Source organism: Dictyostelium purpureum (genome assembly GCF_000190715.1).
Source record: "Dictyostelium purpureum unplaced genomic scaffold DICPUscaffold_264, whole genome shotgun sequence".
NCBI classification, from domain to species: Eukaryota; Evosea; class Eumycetozoa; order Dictyosteliales; family Dictyosteliaceae; genus Dictyostelium; species Dictyostelium purpureum.
This window is the reverse complement of record NW_003519600.1, coordinates 25198-46847: the sequence shown is the minus strand read 5'-3', so window position 1 is coordinate 46847 and position 21650 is coordinate 25198. Positions and strand designations below refer to the sequence as shown.

Genomic DNA, 21650 nt, shown 5'->3' with positions numbered 1-21650 from the left:
AACTAATAAAAATTATTGATCAATTTTAACACACACTCTCCAATTTTAATTCACATTTTTATATCACAAAAAACATTTTATTATACTCTTTATATCAAAGTGATCATTTGTTTTCAATGAAAGACATTTTAAAATTTTATGTTTTTTTGCCAAAATTTGAATTTTTTTACGTAATTTTATAATAATTATTTTATCAAAAAATCTATTATTATTATTATATTGTAAAAACCCAATTTAAAATTTAAATTAATTTTTTAAGTAAATAATTATAAAATTATTATTAAAGTTTAGTTAAGTGTGTGGCATTACTTTTAAGTTTTTTCAATGAATATGTAATCCACACAGATAAACCCAATATTTTTGAGAAAAACCAAATTTTTTTTTTTTTAATTTTTTTTATTTTAAATTATTTTAAATTTTATTTTTATTATTTTTTTCTTTTTTTTTTTTTAAAAAATCATTTTTTTAAATTTTTTATATTTTTTTATATTAACAGGATTATATAATTCATTCTTTTTTCTTCTTTTTTTATATATAATTAATTGTACATTAACTAAAACTTAATTATTTTATATATAAACAAAAATAAACAATTCGTATTAAATAAATAATTAATAAATTAATAAATTAGAAATAAATAAATAATAAATTCAAACTTAAACATCAAATACAGCAGATTAAAACAACAAGAGTAATTAATTTAAAACAGATAATAATAATAATAAGTTTGTTTGGGTATTATAAATTACAAACCACAAAGATTTCCTTCATTTCTTAGAGATCTCAGCATTAAAAAAAAAAAACAATTTTATTCATATAAATATACAAAGGGAACTATTTATCAGCAAAAAAAAAAAAAAAAACACCTTAGCAAAAAAAAACCTTTTTCTTTCATTCTTACGTTCCCTCAACACACAATTAATCTTTCTATTTGTTTTTTTCTTCAAACCACCACTTTTTTTTTTGTTTTTAATTTTTTTTAATAAATATATGGCATATCTCCTTTAGAGATGTACATATTTTTCAGTTTGTAATAATAATAATGTTTAAAATATCAGTTTATAATTTTAATAATATATTTTCTATGTATTCGTTTTTTTTTTTTTTCAAATCTGTTATTACAATTTGAAAAAAAAAAAATTCAAATTTAATTTAAAAAAATAATTTTAATTTTTATAAAATTTTAAAATTTTTTTATTTCAATAATAAAAATAATAATAAAAAAATAAGAAATAAAACTATTTACACATACAACATTGTAATGTATCTATATTATAAAAAACAAAACATTTTTCAACACATAAAAAAAATTTCGGCGATTTTATAACATCTATAAAGCTGGAGAGTTGTGTTTTTTTTTAAATTTTTTTTTGGGTGGGTGTGTTGTGTGGGTTTTTTTTGTGTATATTTTACAGTTTTATTATTGTTTTTTTTAAATAAAATTTAAATTTTTACGGTTCTCACACAATTTTTTTTTAACACCCAACACTCACACATATAAATAGTTTATTTTCATTTAGCACACTATAACACACACATATAGACAATATTATAAATATAATAAAACATATATACATATTTATATGTGCATATAAAATTTATACCTAAAATAATTTTTTAAAAAAAAATAAAAACATTATATTATATTAAATTAAATTAAATTAAATTATTTTTTTAATTTGATAAATTAATAAGCTAATAATAATAAAAAACACTAAACATTTATTAATATAATTATTTTCTTTAATATTTTATTTCCTATTTAGAAGTTTTAAATTAATTTTTTTATATAGTATTGTTAAATTTTTAAATAATTTAATTAATACTCAAATACAGGCAAATCACCAAAAACAAAAAAAAAAAAAACCACTTTAATAATTCCATCAATACACTACACACAAATAAATAATAGTTCAATTATAACATTATTTATTTACATTTCAATCACTCACCTCAACAGTTTAGTAAAATAATTTAATAACTACTTTTATATTCAAAAAAAAAAGTTTTTATTATTTTATTTTTTTTAATAAGCACCAACTTTATTCACATATTTAAATTATAAATCACATTTTCACAATCTTTTTGCATTTAGCAAGTATAATGGCCTTTGAAAACCAAAAAGAATTAGAATTACTTAACAACAACAATAATAAATTTAATAATTGCGTTTCAAAATCATTATCATTTAATCAACAAGAAGAATTTATTTGGCAAGAAAAATCAGACTCTAGAATTTTTGATAGTATTCATAATCATCAACCAAAACCAGAACAAACCGTTTATAAACCACCACAATTTCAATCACCAAGATGTTGCTCACACCATCACAATTTCATGATGGATTTCATGGGTCACCAGACAAATGCTTATCTTTGTCATTAGAAAATAATCATATCAGTTGTCGTGCTAATTTATTTAATGGCAATAATCAATTAAATAGTAGTGGCAACAGTAGTAGTAGCAGTAATTCAAATAAAAAACAACAACAAGAAAAACAACAACAACAACAAAATAACACTAATACTACTACAGGTTTTATTAAATATTCACCAACCAACAGTTTAAATAATTCATTTTCATCAGAATCACCTTCAGAATCATCCAGCGACGAAGATAATGTCAATTATGAGGATGATGACGATGATGATGATGAAAATGATGATCAACATTATTCATATTCAGAAGGTGAAGGTTTTTCAGACAACGAATCATCAGATGACAAAGATAGATACAACGATTATTTTTCAAAACAATATTTAAAGAAATCCTATCATTCTGAAGAAGAAGATGTAGCCGACGATGATTCCTCTGATTTCCAAGATGAAGACGCCCCAACATCTGAGGAAGAACAGGATATACTTTCCGACGATGAATCATCCGATAAATCATCGGCTGAAGAAGAGTCTGATTCCGATTCCGATTCTGAATCTCTAGTTGATGAATCCGAAGAAGAAATTAAAAAGAGATATCAAAAAGAATGGATGCTTGACAACAGTAACCTTTCATTAAAGAAAAGTGTTTCAACCCTTTTTGCATCATCATCTTACGACAGCGAAAGTGAAGAGGATTTCGACAGTAGCAGTGGCCAAGAAGGTTCATCCTCTGATAAAGATATAGAATCATACTTTGATGACAGCTTCTTACCAGGTTCTTATTCAATTAATATCACTCCACCAAGAAAAGAAAATAATAATTGTATGGTCTCAAATGGTGCTGGTGTTGCCACATCTTCAGAAGATGACGATGAATTCTATAATTATAGACATACTAGAAATTTCGATTATGACAGCGATGATGAATTTATCGATAAAGAAAAGATTCAAAGAGAAAAAGAGCAAGATAATAATGTATTAATTGCTATTAGAAAGTCAGTCAATGGTACAAGTGCTAAAGAAATTAAAATTCCATATTGGTATGGTTATGAAGATGAAAAACATATTCAAGTAATTTTCGAAAAATATATTCAATTCCTTCAAATCGATCAAGAGGCCAAATATACATTGCGTGGTCCAAAGCCATTTATTGGTCGTATTCATCGTAGAGCTATTCAATATGAGGGTGAAACATGTTTTACCACTTTAGATACTGTAAAAGTGTATCGTTATGAAATTCAACCACTTGGTAGACCATTAAACATTTATAAATCATTTGTTCTTCTCACTTGTTGGGATGATGAAAATGGTTTACCAACTAAACTAAGAAAAGCAAACTCATTATCAAACAAAGATTTTTGGGCCAACGAAGCAAAGTCACTCAAATCTCAAAGTAACCGTGATAGTAAAATTTCATCTTTTCTTTATTGCTCTCCAATCTTTGATACCGATTACTCTTTTAGTCACTCTGTAGATAATGAAAAATACCCGGTAGACTTTTTACCAAATACTCAAACTATTACCAGTAGCAGAAATAATAATCAAAATACTAAAAACTTTTTAAACATTGGTAGTGGTATCTCAAGATTATCAGAATCACATCCTCTTTTACCAAATTTATCAAGAGGTTGCATCGTTCCGCAAAGAAGATCAAGTCATCCATCTTTATTACTATCTTCTCATATTTATTCTCATACTTTAATACCACAAAATGGTTTTAAAGATAAAACATCAAATGATTATAGTTAATCATAAAAATAATAATAATAATATATACAACCTATAATCCAAAATTAGTTTTTTGTACTTTAAATAATAACATCAATCATCAATATTTAATTTTTTTAATCACCAATTCATATAAAAATGCGTTTTTAAAATTTTTTCTTTTAACCTGTAAATAAAACATATATAACTTTTTTTAATTTTAAAAATGGTGCTTCCATTTCCTCATTTTAACTTAATCCACATCTTTTCTTGTTTCGCTCTTTTTTTTTTTAAATTTTTTTTTAATTAATTTTTTTTAAATTTAAATTTTTTTTTTTTAAATTTATAATTTTTTTTTTCATTGTGGATTTAGTACCATATCTTTTTATAACATACCAAATATAAATAACATTGTCTTAAATAATATGAAGGAACAAAATAATATAGTTACTACTGCATCTAGTACTACAAAAACCACTATTTCAGTGGCTCCTTCACCCTCCACTTCTTCATCAAATAATAATAATAAAAATACAAAAGAAAAAATCGAAACATTAATAAATAAAATTATAAATAAACAAGATTATGGTGGTGATGATAATGTTTATAAAATATTGGACTTTTGGAAAACAAAGATAATACCATCAAATTCAAATATAGAGAATATTCTTTTCTTATTAAAGCATTATGAAAACCCTAGAATTATAATTCCTTTCATCTGGGACTATATTGGCATAAAAACAACACCAGAAATATTTAAAGCAGTTTTAGATCAATTTAGAGTATTATTATACAGCGATATAACCTTGGTTCATACAATATCATTATCATTAAAAAATGTAATGATTCCATCACATTTTAATAGCCATATTAATCAAATTATATTCGAATCATTATCAAGACCAATAAATAATAAAAACAGTAATGATAATAATAGTAATAATACTACAATCGTTAATAGTAAAGATGACATCATTTTATTTAAATTACTTATTAAAACATCAAATTTTAAGAGCAAGAAAAGTGATATTATTGTAGTATTGGTTAATAGAATTTTTAGTCAGTTACACGAAAAGAATAATGTCCACTATTTTATAGATTTGTTTATTGAAGAGTCAATAAAGTTTAATCCATCTTGTAAGTAACTGTTTATAATAATATGTTTGTTGTAGTCATATCATCTTTTATACTAATTTTTATTTAAATTTATATTGCCATTTTATTTTAGTGTTATATGATTACCTTTGTTTAATAAAGAAATTAAAGAAACACTATGACTATCACTTGGAGTTTATATTCAAATTAATTAATTATCTTTTAGAGAATCAACATCAGCTTCATAGTATCGACAAAACAATTGATTTTAAAACTTTAACAATTGATGTTTTGTTTTTTTTAGTGGCCAAAAAAGTATTTGACTTTAATAATTTATCATCTAATATAGGTTTTCAAACAATTTCCTTATCAACTGTATCATTTACAATATTCGAATTTTTTAATAAGTTAAAATCATTATCAACCTCTTCAATAACTTTGGATGCTAATAAAATCAAATCAAAGGATAATGATATATTATCAATTAAAAAATGGTTATCATCCATTTCAATCGTTTTATTTAAGTCATCACCAATTCAATTATTAAATATTTTATTATCACAATTACCAACAAATATAATAAATAATAACAATAATAAAAAAGATAATATCAACAATAATAGTAGTATAAACAACGTACCTTTCAATACAAGTTTGGCCGTTGGAGTTTTAATGGATTTGTTATTATCGTTTGGTAATGAAATTAAAGAGAAGCAATTATTCAATTGTTTTATGGATATCATCTTAATGCCAATGGATTACTCCACAAGTTTCCAAAATTTCCATCCATATGTAGTTCATTCAATATGTTTAATGGTAAAGCCATTGTTACAAGAAAAAGAGGCTAATGCTATTGTAGAAAGAGCATCTCCTTTATTATTTAGTAATAATATAAGTTATCGTATACATAGTTTAATAGTGTTATCAAATTTCTTTAAACCAGATAGTCAGTTTATTAAATCAGAAGATCTTCTTAAATATTCAACCAGTTTATTCAATAGTAATAATAATAATAATGATAGTAGTAATGGTGGTTTTAATGAAAATTATTTTTTCATTGATTTCTTAATAACAAATTATAGTTCAATTAATATTACAATATTAGAAAAAATATTTAAAACATATTTAGTACCAATAGTATTATCATTTAAAATCTTTCAAAATAATTTGGTTAATAGAAATAGTGTATTGTTTGATGTATCACATATTACCCACAACAATTGGCCAAATATATCATTGGCAATAAAGTGTTTTTTATTAATCATTGGTAGAATTGGTATTAATCACTTACCATTTTATATTAAATCAATTTTCGATAATCCACACTCATTGAAATTGTCATCATTTGGTATTGGCGAAAACGAAGATGTTAAAAAGGATGATAGAAGCGCCCCACTTAAAGAAGAAGATCTTATGGACCCAAATAGATTTAAAGAAGAGCAAGAAAAGAAACAAAAAGAAAAACTTTTGGTTTTAGAGGGTGATATTAACAAGTTATATTGGGCAGTTAAAATTGGTTCATTAATTTCAAACTTTAGTGATTTAAATCATTTATTACCTCAATTATTTTATATTCAAACATTGGCAAATACTATGAAGCAAAGAATGGAAGAGCATTTCAATATTTATACATCAACAGCAAACTATAGTTACCCATCATTAGAAGAGGCCTTATCGACACTATCAATAAAGACTTTTTTGGTTGCATTAAAGTCCCTTTCTGTAGATTTGTTCACATTAGAAGCTGCCCAAAGCTTATTTTTATTTTTAATTCAAATTTCATGTAGAGTTTTAATTCATTCAAATAACAGTGGCTGGGACCTCAACAATACAAATGGCGATGGACTTTATGTCAGTAACGAGTTGGTATTAGAGTCATTGGTTTCAAATTCAAATTTATCAATAAAGAATGGATTAAAGCAGAGCTTGGAAATGAATTTTATTCGTTGGTTAGTCGGGTTCTTATATAAGGAAATCCATCCATTGGTTTTAAAGTGTAGAAAAGATATCTCTAATGTTGCATCAACTGGAAGACCCATTAACAAGACTGTAGATCATTGGCATTACTATGAGAACATTATGGCATATGGTTTACAACTCATTAGAATTTACCAAGCATTAGCAAACAATTCAAATAAAGAAGCATATTTATTCATTTTAGAAGATTTTGCCTCAGTTTTAAATATAGAGCAGTCAAATAATTATCAAGAAATTTTACAATCATTAACTAATTGGTTCTACAGTATCGAAGATGGCTATTTAGCATACTTTTTATTAGATATTATATGCTCGATTAGAAGATATTGCGATTTATCAAGATTTGGTATGTCTGAATTATACTATCAAATGTTATCAACTTTATTCCCATCAAATAATATTGGACTGGTTCAAACTTTACTTTTACCAATTGAAAATAAGTTATTCAAAAGTGTAGAGTTATCAACATCGTCAAATAATTCATTCTCCTTAATCAACAATATATTTTTTAGTTTTATTCAAATCATTTATGATGGAAAACCAGCAGAGCTTTTAAATATTATTACAAATTTTCAAAATAGTTTTTCAAATTTAGTAAATCAATATATTAATAGTTTCAATGAGAGTATTAATAACAAAAATATAAAAATTAAATTTATAGAGGATGACAAATATAAATTTTTAAATTCAGACCATATAAATGATGTAAGTAAAATACCATTAAGCTACTAATTATTTATACCCCCTGTCAATTACTAATTTTTTATTTTTATTTTTTATTAGTTATCCAGAATGTTTTTACAATGTAATTTATTTTTATTAACAGAAATTGAATTTATTGATATCTTTAACATAGATGTTCAAAAGACCAATGAATCCAATTTCAATCATTCAAGTTTCCTTTACCACTTAATCGACAACACCATTACATTAATTTATAATTCAATTGAATATAATAATTTGTTTGATAGCGATCTGGAAATGTAAGTGGCTTTTTTTTACCACATTTTAATTATTTAAATATTAACAATTTTTTTTTATTATAAAATAAAACATTATGATATCCAGAGTTTTCTTAGATTTAATTAAAAAGTTTACAACTAAATTATTGTATCATTTAGAAGTTATTAATGATATTTTTGAAAAATCATATATTATTAATAATAACAATTCGAGCCAACAAGAACATAGAAATGGAATAATTATAAATTTTATTGAATTAAAAAAACAATTTAAAAAATACGCACAATTATTAAAAGATAATAACATAAATACAACTTTTAACAACAACAACTTGGCAGATTTAATAATTTCAAAATGTAAAATTAGTAAATTAGTTGATATCGTCAATAATGGTAATAACAGTTCAAAAAATACTTTACCAATCAATAAAGCTCCAATAGAAAATGAAAAAGCAACCAGATTTATTGAAGAGCTTTCAGAAAACACTATTGACTTTTCAAGCGAATATGAAAGAATAGGTGAGGAGTATGGCTATGATGAGAATAGCAATGACGAAGAAATTCAAAAAACAATTAAAATGGACATTAAAGAGTTAATAGGCTTAATGAAGAAGAATAAACAAAATAATGAAAGAACAAACACCAATTCTAATAGCGGCAGTAAAACCAACAGCAATTACATTCCACCATTTTTAGAAAAAGCTCCTACCCCCACAACCACATTACATTAGTTTTTAAAAAATAAAAAAATAGAAATTGTAACAGTAATAGTATACTGTGTATATACATATAAATTTTGTTTTTAATATACGTATTATTTATTTAAATATTATATATATTTATATACATATATTAAATATTATATATTTTATTTAATGTTTATCTTCATTGTTTATTAATAAAAAAAGGATCTTGCTTTATTTTTTTGAACTCTGGTTTTTCTAAACATTTTTTTCCGTATTCTATATCGTCATTAATTGCTTTAACCAATTCTTCTAATGTTTTGAAATCACACATTGGTCTAATAAAACCTAAGCCAATTGCTCTAAGCTCTGCGCCGTAAAAATCTCTTTCAAAATGATGAATTAAATGAATTTCGATTGTCTTTTTAGTATTTTTATAAAAAGGGTTCCATCCAATACTCATTGCCATAGGATATACATTATCATTTTCTAATCCTTCAACATTTGCCCATCCATAATAAACTCCTATAGGTATATCTTTTAATTCCTCTTCTAACTCTTCAACTGGTAAATTTGCTAAAAAAATATAAAAGTTTAAATTATATTAGAAAACTCTAGTTTTTATAATTGTGCTTACAATCTATTTATTTATTTCATTATTACATACCTGTTGGAATTCCTAATTGTTTACTTCCTCTGCCAAAACCTGTTATTACTGAGCCTTTAAAATATAGTGGTAATTTTTCAATTGGAGTGAATGAGCCTCTTTCAATTTCCATAGTGTATATTACAAAGTTGTTTAGTTTTATTGAAATTTAATAGTGCTGTTTTTTTTTCTATTTTTTTTAATAATCGTTTTACACCAACATAAACTTTAAATAAAAAACCAAAAACTTTTTTTTTTTTTATTTTTTTTTAATTTTGAAATTTTTTATTTTATTTTTTAATTTTTAAATTTTTTAATTTTAAAATTTAGAGATAAAGAGATAAATACTAAGAATAATTAGTAAAAAATTTTTGAAAGCAAAATAAAAATTAATATAAATAGTTACAGAAGAAGAAAATAAAAAAAATAATAATAAAAAAAAAAAATAAAAAAATTAAGTTGATATTTTTAATTTTTTTTGAAAATTTTTATATTTTTTTTTTTTTTTTTTTTTAATTTTTTTTTTTAAAATTTTTTATTTTTTATTTTTTTTTTGAAATTTATTTAAATAATTTATAAATTTGGAAGAGGAACCAATCGTTTGGAATCTCCAACATAGCACGTCACAATGTCAGATGATAAAAAACAATTAGAACAATCAAAAAAGATTTTGGAATTGTTCAAAAATGCTTCAAAACAAGCACCAAAAGAAGAGAAAAAAAGAGATTCACATGATTTTTGGGATACACAACCAGTTCCAAAAATCAGTGATAATGTAGTCGAATCAGGTCCAATAGAAAATAAAACATTAGATGATGTCAGAAAAGAACCTTTGGCTTTACCAGATGCCTTTGAATGGGTCGAAGTTGATGTTAACAACTCTGAAGAGGTATTTATTTGATTTTAAAATGTTCATTCATAGAGTTGGCTTTATATACTAACTATAGTTATCATTTTATTTATTTAAAACAAACAAAAACAAATAAAAAAAACAAAAAAAAACATTCAAAAATATATAGTTAAAAGATCTTTATACTTTACTTAATGAAAATTATGTAGAAGATGATGATAATATGTTTAGATTCGATTATTCAACACATTTCTTAAGATGGGCATTACAACCACCAGGATTTTTAAAAGAATGGCATATTGGTGTTAGAGTTAAAGCATCAAAGAAATTGGTTGGATTTATTTCAGGTATTCCAGCAACTATTAGCGTCGATAGCAAACCAATTGAAATGGTCGAAATTAACTTTTTATGTGTTCACAAGAGATTAAGAGAAAAACGTTTAGCACCAGTCCTTATTAAAGAGGTTACAAGAAGAGTAAACTTAAGAAATATTTGGCAAGCAGCCTACACCGCTGGTATTGTTATTCCAAAACCAGTCTCAATTTGTAGATATTATCATAGATCACTCAACCCAAAGAAGTTGGTCGAAATCAATTTCTCACACATCCCACCAAAGATGACTATGGCATCAATGATCAAAATGTATCGTGTTGATGATAAAATGAAATACGATTTCCGTCCATTAGAAGAATCAGATGTTCCATCATTTAGAGAACTTTTAGTTAATTATCTCAGCAATTATAAAGTAGCCCCAATCTTTTCCTCTGACGAGGATGTTTGGCATTGGTTCAAACCAATTCAAGATGTTGTCTCTTGTTATGTCAAAGTTGACCCAGAATCTAAAAAAGTTACCGATGTTTTCTCTTTCTATAATCTTCCATCATCTGTCATTGGTAACGAAAAATATAAAACATTAAAAGCCGCTTTCTCCTTCTATAATGTTGCTACCACCATTTCAATTACCGAGTTGGTAAGTGATGCCCTCATTGCCGCCAAAAAGGATAACTATGATGTATACAATTGTTTAGATATCTTTGAAAACAAGAATTTCTTCAACGATTTGAAATTTGCCATGGGTGATGGTGACTTACAATATTACTTATACAATTACTCAACCCCAACTAAAAAACCATCAGAAATTGGTTTAGTATTATTATAAAAAAAAAAAAAAAAAAAAAAAAAAAACAAAAAAATTCTTTTTTTATCAAAAAAAATGGTATATATCTAATTTTGTTGTTGTTGTTTAAAATAGAACAGCGCCACTTTATTGGCATACGCATTATTTCAAACCTAATAAAGAGTTTTCATATAATATTACAACTTCAATATTTAATTTAAAAAATTAATTTTTTCAAATAATATTTTCTTTTTTTTAAAATTAATTTTTTCAAAAATTTTTTTTTTTAATTGTTTTTTTGTGTGTTTTTTTTTTTTTTTCATTTCATTTCATTTTACATATTTGTTTTAAATCATATATATTTATATTTATTTAAAATCTATTAAATATGATTCCATTGATTAGATTATCCAAAAATAGGGTATCCCTATTACTTAAACCAAAATTAAAATCAACACCATTCAAATCAACAACATTTATAATATCTAAAAACAAAACCAATAGTAATTTATTCATTGCTTCGCAAAATAACAATAATACTTTAAAAAGATTTTACTCTGGCAACATTAACAATAATAACAATAATAATAGTAATAATAGTAATAATAATATAACCAACGACAATGATAAAAATAAAAAAGAAGAAAATTTTGAAGAACATGTATTTCATGATAGAGATGAGTTTAGTAAAGATCCAAAATTCTTTTATGTTGTATCACTTATTGTTACTGCTGGCTTAATTTATAATTTTTATCAAGGCTATATATATTTTGGTAGGTAAAAATTTAACTAAAGTTTGTTAATAGAAATTTAAATTTAAAAGTTTATTCTAACCATTTTATAATAATCTTTTAGCTACAGAGGATATTTTAGATGAAGTTAGAACAATTTTAAATAGCGATGATGCATTAGAAAGAAATACAGCATTAGGATCTATAGCCTCCAGAGCATCGCTTGTATATTGTATCGAAAAACTTTTTCACCTTGGTGTTGTTGAAGTTTTAGTTAAATCATTAAATGATCCAGATCCAATTGTACAATTGACAGCAATAAAGACACTAGATAAATTTTTTAATACATATCATTATGAGGTATTTGGTGATGAAGCGGTCAAAAGGGGTGCATGCCAAGCATTAGCAAGAATTATTTTATCAAATGGTATGAATTCTGATGCTGCTTCGGGGGTTTGGCTAAGATTATTATTATCAAGTAAATATAACAACATTAATATTCAATAGATTTAATTATTATAGTATTAATTTTTTTAATATATTTTTATTCATAAAAGAAAACAATCAAGTTCAAGTTTTAGCCTCAAATGAATTATTATATTGTTTGCAAACTTTAGCTTATTCTGATAATTTAGAATTTCAAAGAGTAGCAATTGCAACAATTAAAATATTATTTGTAAATAGAGATGTTTATCCAATGCTACTTAAACTTAAAGGTATGCTTTCTCAGCTCCACAAATCACAAGATATCTTAATTTCAAACCATGCCGAGTACTTTTTAAATGTTTTAAAGGGTGAATTAATTCCTCCAGTAGGTGATGTCTCTTTTAAATTTGAAGAATTAAATATTGGTCATAAAATGCATGGTGCTATTAATTTATTGATGGTACCATTCACTTATTTATATTGTTGCCTAAGATGGAGAAGACATAGCAGAGATCCAGTAAGTATATTATAAATTTCATTCAATCAAAAGTTAAATATGTATTAATTTTAATTTTTTTAGATTTATTGGAGAACCAAAGGTTTATATGGAGGGGTAATGGTATTTTTAGCATCAACCGTATCGACATTATTACTCTATCCAGATTTCCACCCAAATATCATCGATGACAGATTAAAGAAAGGATTTTCATTGGGACCAAAAACTCTTGAAGAGTTTGACAGATGCAAGGAACAATTACAACAATCTGCAGTATTATTGGTTGATCAAAAAGATGAAGATCCAAAATCAGAGGATAATAAAGAAATTACAAAAAATAAAGAATCAAAAGAAATTGTTAATAGTAGCGAAGAGTCATCAGGCTTTAAACAAGATTTTTTATTTACTCCAAACTCACTTTATGTAATGAAACAAGCCTCACCCATTTTAACCTATTTCATTTTATTAATGGGATGGAAACATGCTAGATATATTGTAGTCCCAAGCATCGCTTTATTGGTACACAATTTAAATAACAAATATATAAAGGTTACTGTTCAAAAATAATCTAAATAAATTAATTATAATGTACAATTTTTTAGAATTAAAATTTTTTTTATTTTGAAAATTAACTAAAATTCTTTAAACTTTCTTTTTATAAAAACTAAATTTTTTCAATTCCTTTAATTTTTTTAATTGAAAAAAAAAGAAATTTTTTAAAAAAAATTTAATATAAATATTTTATAAAAAAAAACTGAATTTAATAAATTGAGGATACTAAACTAAATAATCATGATAAATAATAAAAATAAAATCAAAGAAATTGAAAGAAATAATTCAAGTAAAATAGAAAGTGATTTATTTTATAATCAATATTTAAATAAAAGAAAACCTGTAGTTTTTAACAAATTGGCAAAAGATGGGAATTGGGATGCTTTAAAAAAATGGACACCTGAATATTTATGCAGTATAATAGGAAATGAAGAGGTAGATGTAAATAAATGTTCATTCATTGGGTATAATAAAGATTTGATAAAAATGAAATTCAATGAATATTTTTTATTAAATGAAAAATTAAAAAATAATAACTCAAAAGGTAAATTAATTCAAAACAGTAAAACAAATAAACTTATAATAACATTTATTATTTTTTTATCATCAGATAAAATAGAAAAAAAAGATATTCCCTATTTAAGAAATTATGAAATGTATGATTTTAAAGATGAAAAAATAAATCAAGATTTTTTTAATGATACCAAGGGTGAATTGCTATTTAATAAAGAAATTCATGATACAGTTATTAAAAGAACATTCATCGGTATAAAAAATTCAATAACCCAACTTCACATAGATACTGCAGATAATTTGGTTACAGTTATAAATGGTTCAAAATACATTATTATGATTTCACCATCGGAAGAATCTTTATTAAACTATGAAAAATTAAAAACTATTGAAATATCGTTTAACAATGAAAATGATGGGGTTCCCGTGGAAAACCATCCGGGGTTTGAAAGTGTAAATAATATTTATTATACAATTTTAAATTCGGGTGAATCATTATTTATTCCTAACGGATGGTTACATTATGTTCAAAATATAGACTTTACAATAAGCACAAGCTGTTGGGGTAAAAAATTAAAAATCTAAAAATCTAAAAATAAAAATAAAATATATAAAATATTTTTTCTTTTTTTTTTTTTTTATTTTTTTTTATTTATAATTATAATACAATTATTTATTTTTTAAATTCATTATTAAAAATAAAATTAATTGTTTGATCGGAAGTTGGGCTACTTATATTGTTTTCATTTTGTACAAAATCTACCTCCGAACTATTAAGTGTAAAAGTTTGAGGTTTGATATAATGATTATTTTGATTTTCTTGAGTTGGCTTTTGAAGAACACCTTGGCTAATTAACAAATCATCCAAGTAAACAGCGAAATCTTTTATAGCTTGAGCAGGAACTTTATAATAATTCCAAATTTTTATCTTACTAATTATAATAGGTGAATTGAAATAAAAATATATAACATTATTCTCTTTTGAAAATGATGGTGGCTCTGCTCTATTGTTACTATTTTTATTTGGTGAGGGATATTGTGGGAATTGTTGACATAGCTGAGTATTATGTGGTAAGTGTTGATGGAGTGATCCAAAACTAACTGAATAAAATGGTATTAATATTCCTTGATTCTCTAGATGTGTTAATCCATTTTCAACAACCCTAAACGAATATTTTGTATCATTTGTTAAAATATCTAAAATTTTAAAATTAGTATTAATTGATACAAAACAATATATTTAATTTATAATGACTTACTACTTTTGCTTGATTTTATTAAATTATCATTTTGATCATAAAATTCTATTGCATTTAAACCAACTAAATTTTTATCGCCATGATTTGAGATTATTAAAACCTTTAATGTAAAACCGCTTGGATAGTTATCTAAAGATCGTGGCTGTGGAACAATGCTACTAATATTAGTTTTGCTTGATGTAAGTGGTTGTTCTACGGATGATGATGTTGAGGGTGGAGATACATTTTGTTTATTCCAATTATACAATGAGATAGTTTGACCAAAATCGAAAATAGAATTACCCGGAGCTTTCCTAAATATAAAACAATTATTATTTCCTCCACATAATGAATTTCCATCTAAATATATGTTGACTTTTTTGGCACCTCTGGAACTATCCTCGACACTCTTATTATAATTCCAAACCCTGATACACGATATTGACATGGGAACACCTAAATCTATTGTTAATGTATGTTCTTTTGATGGATAAAATGGAATTAGCCACATATGCTTATCATTGGTTGTAATATTATGACCATCTATTAATTTGTCTAAAGTTCTATAATCTCCGCTATGGCCTGGAACATCATTAATATCTTTTGGGTGTGCTGTAATATTTAAGACTGTAAGTGGAATTTGTTTGTATTCGTTATCGAAAATCATTATTGATGTTAAACCCATATAGAAACGATCACCCCAAGTACTTAAAAAGGAAAATTTTAACTTTCTACCTTTTGGATAATGAACTGGTGAACAAAAATCGCTAGATGAATATATAGATGATGGTGATGTTTCAAAATCTGTTGACCTAGACGAAAGTGGAGATGATGGTTTAATGAGCAACGATGATGGGATTGGTGACGATGGTTTAATTGAAAACACCGATGGAATTGGTGATGATGGTTTAATTGGGGATACTGGTGTTCTTAAAAACTCTCTATTTTCTTTTGGTACCTCTTCATCTCTATAGTGGTGATGGTGATGATATAATGATGATTGTGGTGGTGATGGTGATGGTGATGGTAAAGGTTGTTGAATTGAAATTGAGTGTACTGGTATAGATTGTGATGGTTGTGTTTGAGGTGAATACTGTTGTTGGTGATGGCCATATTGGTTGCTTTTATAATCATTATATAATACTGTCATAGCTTCCTCTTGAATTTTTCTAAACTCCTCACTATTATTATTATTTATGTGATCATTATGAGGTAATAAACCATCTTGAAACAAACCTGAAGGTGAAAATGGATCGTTTTCTTCAATTTTGCTTAAGATTTCTTCCTTATTTGTAAAGACAATATATTCACAATATTGTTCACAACCCTGTAGCAAACCTGGTGCTTTCTTGATTGAACCCCTAAATATAGTAAGGCTATTATCGATTTTAATTTCTATATCTTTTGCACCGCTCGAGGAATGTATTCTAGATTTATTATAATTCCAAATTCTAATTAAAGACAAAGTAATCTTTGAATCCAGTGTGATTGTAATTGTATTTGGTTGGCTATGAGAAAAAGGAGCTAACCAAAGATGGTTATCATCACATGTTCTTGGATGGCCATCCATAATTTTATCTATTGTTCTAGGATCATTTGAATATTCATTTAAATCACTTGGAAATGCTTTAATTTGTTGTTTTGTATCTTTTAATTTAACATAATTCCCATTGCCATCAAAAATATCAATACCAGACAAACCCACATATTTTTGATCACCCCATGTACTATAAATAAAAATTGTAATTACCCTTAAACTTGGTGGGTTTATATATAAGATTGGTGTTTGGTCAATTTGATTATTACCTGTTGGAGTTTGTTTGCTACCTGATGATGATCTTGAAGATAAATTCTTTTCTGGGGAATGAAGTGAAAGGTGCTGCAAGTCGAATGTATGAAGATGCAAATTTGGTGATGAAATTTGATTTGAACTATAACTATTTTTTTGATTAATATAACCATTGTTTTGATTATTTTCTTCGATCTCCTTATTGTTGTTCTCTTGGTTTTCATTAAAACTCATAGGTCTTTCATTTAGCTCTGCAGAAGGAATTGGTTGTGTTAAATGGGCCAATGGGAATGGACTTGAAAATCTTCTTGGTGAAACCAAACTTGATGCAGCTGGAAAAATTGAAGTTGATGCTGGGTTTACAATGGATGATAATGAATTCTTTCTATTTGATGATGGTAAACGTGAAGTAGATGAACCTGACATATTGTTTGAACTATTATTTAAACTATTAATTGTACTTAGTTGGTCAAGATTTAATGAAAACTTTGGTTTAATTGGTACATTTGTATTATTATTTGTATTATTATTTGTATTATTATTACTGTTATTAGTGTTTGTAGAATTTGAATTTACAATATTTAATTGAGGATTTATCACTGGTGTCATTAATACAGCTCTTGGTGTAAGTGATGGTGATGGTGGTAATTGTTGGTGTTGCTCATTGGTTCTTTTCCTTATAGATGATGGTCTTTTCTTTTCTAAAAATGAAAAATCCAAAGGATCAATTCTCTGAGGTGATTGTGTTGGAATTTCATAAAAATCATTTTTCTTTGCTGGATTGTGTAATGGGGTTTGTGGTGATTGTGTTTGAAGCTGTGAATGAATATGAGTTTGTTGAACTATTTGTTGGTAGACATCATCTGATGATATTAGCTCTAATAAAAATTTCTTTTTTGTTGGATCTAAGTTTTTAAACTTTGAATCAATATCGTTTTCGTCATTATTACTATTACTATTGAGACTATTACTATTACTACCGTTGTTATTATTACTATTATTAATATTATTATTATTTGTATTTATATTTGTATTATTATTTGTATTTGTACTTGTACTATTTAAATTAAATGTTACTTGACTTTGAAGTCTAGGCGATGATAAAGGCTTTTCTGTAACATCCTGATGGGTTTTAATTGAAATCTTTGGAACACCATATTTATTTTGTGGACTATTATTTTGTGGACTTTGACCAAACCTTATTGTTGGAGCAGATGATACTCTGGTTAATGGATGCTTAGTTGTTTTATAAAGCTGTTTATCTGATGGTTGTTGTTGCTGTTGTTGTTGTTGTTGTTGTTGTTCATGTGGTGAAGGTAATGCACCAGTGCTTGATGATTGTAAATTTGTTAGTTTTAATGTTGGTGTTTTATTTTTTTTATTCATTTTTTGTTGTTCAATATTTTGATCAACATTTATTATTTTTTGGTGTGATTGAGATGGTTGTGATTGAACCTGCTCATCATTACCCAATTGAACAGAGTCATCTTTTTCTTGTTGACTATCAAGTTGATTTGATTTTTTAGTTTTTTTAATATCGTTATGTAAAAATTCAATACTTTTACTTGACCAACCAGGAACTAAAGAGTGCACATTACTAGTTGATTGATTTCTTCTTGGTGATACAATACTCATAACATTTTGACTGGCTAGAGTGTGTGCTGGAACATGAGTGGTAATTCTTGGTGATATCAAGGTATTACCATTTATATTATTATTATTATTATTGCCACTATTATTATTATTATTATTATTACTACTATTTAATAATGATAATTGTAAAGAAAAACCTTTTTTGGGTGTTAAAGGAATATTACCACCTAAATTTGATTGCGAAATACTAATTTTATTTTTAACTTGACTATTATTATTTATATTTGTATTGTTACTATTTATATTGTTTACATTTGTATCTACAGTATTATTAATATTTAATGATATGGAGGGTATATTATTTATATTATTTTCTTGAATTTTAGAGTTAAGAGAATTAGAATCATCCAATAATTCATCCTCTTCCACAACATCCTCTTCTAATGAATCAATATACTCTTCTTCATCCTCCTCGTTAATTACGTCCAACACCTCTTCGTCGTTATCTTCCTCTTCCTCTTCGTCATCTTTGTCGTCATTTGATGATAATTGAAATGATTGAGGGGGTATTGCTAATGGCGGCATGTTATGTATATGTTGCTTTACTAATGTTGTCCTTGGTGACAATGGTATGTTATGAAGATGATGTGAAAGATGTGTCAATGATGGTGATCTTGGTGTTATTGGAGATAAAGGGTTATTACTATTATTTACATTATTATTATTGTTTACAATATTTGATAAATTATTTATTTTTGGTGTTTTGGGTGTCATCAGCTGAGACGATACCTCGTATGATATATTATTATTATTTGTGTAGTTTGATAAAAGCTGTGATGTATTTATAGATGGTACAATTGGTATTTTCTTTATATTATTGTTATTATTATTATTATTATTATTATTATTATTATTATTATTATTATTATTATTATTATTATTATTATTATTATTATTATTGTTGATATTATTCATTGAAGTTGGGTTTGATGAAGGTGAACCTGACATTATACTTGAAAATGATGATGTTGATGATGATAGTGATGAAGATGAAGATTGTGGTGTTGATGAATAATTTTTTAAAATATCTGTTACAAGTGAATCTATAGCATTTGCTGTTGTTTGTGATAAAGTTCCCAATGTTTGTTCGTAGGCTATCTCCTCATCAATACTATTGCTATTGCTATTGTTACTATTATTTTGCTGTTTTTCAACAGGCATTGATTTTGAATTTTTTTTATTCTAAATACAAATAAAAAGTGTCAATATGTTAATATAGTATAAAAAAATAAATGTAAAAAAAAATGATTAAATGAAATCTATTAATCTTAGAATAAACATAAACAACAACAAAGAATATAATTAAATGAAAAAAAAAAAAAAAAAAAAAACAAAGAAATAAATAAATAATAAATTCTTACATTCATTATATGTATATATTGTCAAATTTTGTATTATTTAAAAACATTATGGAGTTATATATTAAACAACAATAAAATAAAAGAAAAAAAAAAAAAAAAAAAAAAAAAAAAGGTTGAAAAAGATAAAAGATGGTATTAAATGTACTGTTTTTAATAATTGATTTTTTTTAAATTAAAAATAAAAAAAAAATTAAAATAAAAAAATAAAAAAATAAAAATAAAAATTATAAAAAAATTTTTAAAAAAAAAAAAATTATAAAATATTGGTTCGCTGAGATTTTATTTTTTTTTTTTTTTTTTATGATTACAATTATTTAATATAAATCTATAATAATGTGTAATTTGAGCAAAACTCTTCCAAACATAGCTTTTTGGTTTTAATTAACCACAACCTTTTTTTTTTTTTTATTTAAATACAATATAAAACAATTATAATAAAAGTGTGAACATAATGACAACAATTATTTTGATATTTTATATATCCATGATTCAAGATTTTATATAGATTTGTTTTGTTTTTATTTGTTATTATTTTTTTTGTTTATTATTTTTAAAATATTTGTGGTTTTAGGAAATAGACACCTTTATTTAATTATTATTATCATATTGAGTGTGGTGGAATGATAATTATTTTTTTTTATTCTAAGGATGTCTATATTTTCCTATTTATAAATTCTATTATAATAAATAAAGATAAAACTAAATATATAAATGAAGGGAATCTGAAATCAATTTTAATAAAAAAATAACTTTATGTTTTCAAAACTTATTAATTATGTGTAAAAAAATAATTATTTTTTTAAATTTAAAAAAATTTTATTTTTTTTTTTAATTTTTAATTTAAAATTTTATGCGTTTTTTTTTTTTTTTTTTTTTTTCATATTTCTCATTTCATAATACTTATTATATAATACAACTATAACAATAAAATGTCATTATCAGAATCATTTAAAGAGAGTAAAGATATTAAAGTTTGGGTAACCTCAAACGAAGTTAAACCAATCGATCAATTTGGCGAAGTTGAATGTCCACCATGCATCAAAAAAATGGCAAATTCTCAATTTTGTGGTGATCAATTGGTCGCTTCTTATTTATGTTTCCAAGAGAATAGTAAAGATGGTAAAAAACTTGATGATTGTGCAAAATCCTTTGCTCAACTCAGAGAATGTATGATGAGTTATCCAATCAAATTTTATGATGCATTATTTAAAAGGTTAGTATTAAAATAATTAAAATAAACATGATAATAAAATAATAATAAATAATATTTTATAATAAAATGATCTCTTTTTAGTTTTTAAAAAATTTAAAATTTTTACATAACTAACACCACATTCCTCTTTATAAATATAATCTCGAACCACACTTTATACACAGAGATGAAAAAAAGAAAGATTAAAAAGATTTAGGGTCAAAAAAAATAAAAAAAATAAAAACACATCAACTCTTTTAAAAATCTCGATTTAACTATTTATTAAA

At 24.6% G+C, this 21650-nt stretch overlaps 8 protein-coding genes across 8 annotated transcripts; 6 read left to right on the top strand and 2 right to left on the bottom strand.

Moving 5' to 3' along the window:
- Nucleotides 1-1748: 1748 nt before the first annotated feature.
- DICPUDRAFT_95323 (uncharacterized protein) lies at nucleotides 1749-4336 on the top strand. The gene has a single exon (XM_003291179.1). The coding sequence runs from the start codon at nucleotides 2313-2315 to the stop codon at nucleotides 4122-4124; it is 1812 nt and encodes a 603-aa protein (XP_003291227.1). The 5' UTR covers nucleotides 1749-2312; the 3' UTR covers nucleotides 4125-4336.
- A 171-nt stretch (nucleotides 4337-4507) lies between these two features.
- On the top strand, nucleotides 4508-8847 carry DICPUDRAFT_155809 (uncharacterized protein; the record flags this gene model as incomplete). Its single annotated transcript, XM_003291178.1, has 3 exons — nucleotides 4508-5219; nucleotides 5482-7859; nucleotides 8248-8847. 3 exons carry the CDS (start codon nucleotides 4508-4510, stop codon nucleotides 8845-8847), a joined length of 3690 nt encoding a protein of 1229 aa, XP_003291226.1.
- Nucleotides 8848-8920: 73 nt separating this feature from the next.
- On the bottom strand, nucleotides 8921-9631 carry DICPUDRAFT_92639 (uncharacterized protein). Its single transcript, XM_003291170.1, has 2 exons — nucleotides 9467-9631; nucleotides 8921-9375 (listed from the first exon to the last, which is right to left on the bottom strand). The coding sequence occupies exons 1-2, from the start codon at nucleotides 9576-9578 to the stop codon at nucleotides 9002-9004; spliced, it is 486 nt and encodes a 161-aa protein (XP_003291218.1). The 5' UTR covers nucleotides 9579-9631; the 3' UTR covers nucleotides 8921-9001.
- Nucleotides 9632-10073: 442 nt separating this feature from the next.
- DICPUDRAFT_155807 (uncharacterized protein) lies at nucleotides 10074-11454 on the top strand (the record flags this gene model as incomplete). The annotated part of the gene is made up of 2 exons (XM_003291177.1): nucleotides 10074-10334; nucleotides 10465-11454. 2 exons carry the CDS (start codon nucleotides 10074-10076, stop codon nucleotides 11452-11454), a joined length of 1251 nt encoding a protein of 416 aa, XP_003291225.1.
- A 346-nt stretch (nucleotides 11455-11800) lies between these two features.
- Nucleotides 11801-13632, top strand: DICPUDRAFT_155806 (uncharacterized protein; the record flags this gene model as incomplete). Its single annotated transcript, XM_003291176.1, has 4 exons — nucleotides 11801-12185; nucleotides 12268-12621; nucleotides 12701-13086; nucleotides 13150-13632. The coding sequence occupies 4 exons, from the start codon at nucleotides 11801-11803 to the stop codon at nucleotides 13630-13632; spliced, it is 1608 nt and encodes a 535-aa protein (XP_003291224.1).
- A 252-nt stretch (nucleotides 13633-13884) lies between these two features.
- DICPUDRAFT_20816 (uncharacterized protein) lies at nucleotides 13885-14706 on the top strand (the record flags this gene model as incomplete). Its single annotated transcript, XM_003291175.1, has 2 exons — nucleotides 13885-14179; nucleotides 14237-14706. Coding segments are annotated over 2 exons (765 nt in total), but the record flags the coding sequence as incomplete, so codon positions are not given.
- A 74-nt stretch (nucleotides 14707-14780) lies between these two features.
- On the bottom strand, nucleotides 14781-20177 carry DICPUDRAFT_98942 (uncharacterized protein; the record flags this gene model as incomplete). The annotated part of the gene is made up of 3 exons (XM_003291169.1): nucleotides 14781-15327; nucleotides 15390-19992; nucleotides 20172-20177. 3 exons carry the CDS (start codon nucleotides 20175-20177, stop codon nucleotides 14804-14806), a joined length of 5133 nt encoding a protein of 1710 aa, XP_003291217.1. The 3' UTR covers nucleotides 14781-14803.
- A 923-nt stretch (nucleotides 20178-21100) lies between these two features.
- DICPUDRAFT_155803 (uncharacterized protein) lies at nucleotides 21101-21400 on the top strand (the record flags this gene model as incomplete). The annotated part of the gene is made up of 1 exon (XM_003291174.1): nucleotides 21101-21400. One exon carries the CDS (start codon nucleotides 21101-21103, stop codon nucleotides 21398-21400), a length of 300 nt encoding a protein of 99 aa, XP_003291222.1.
- Nucleotides 21401-21650: the final 250 nt, after the last annotated feature.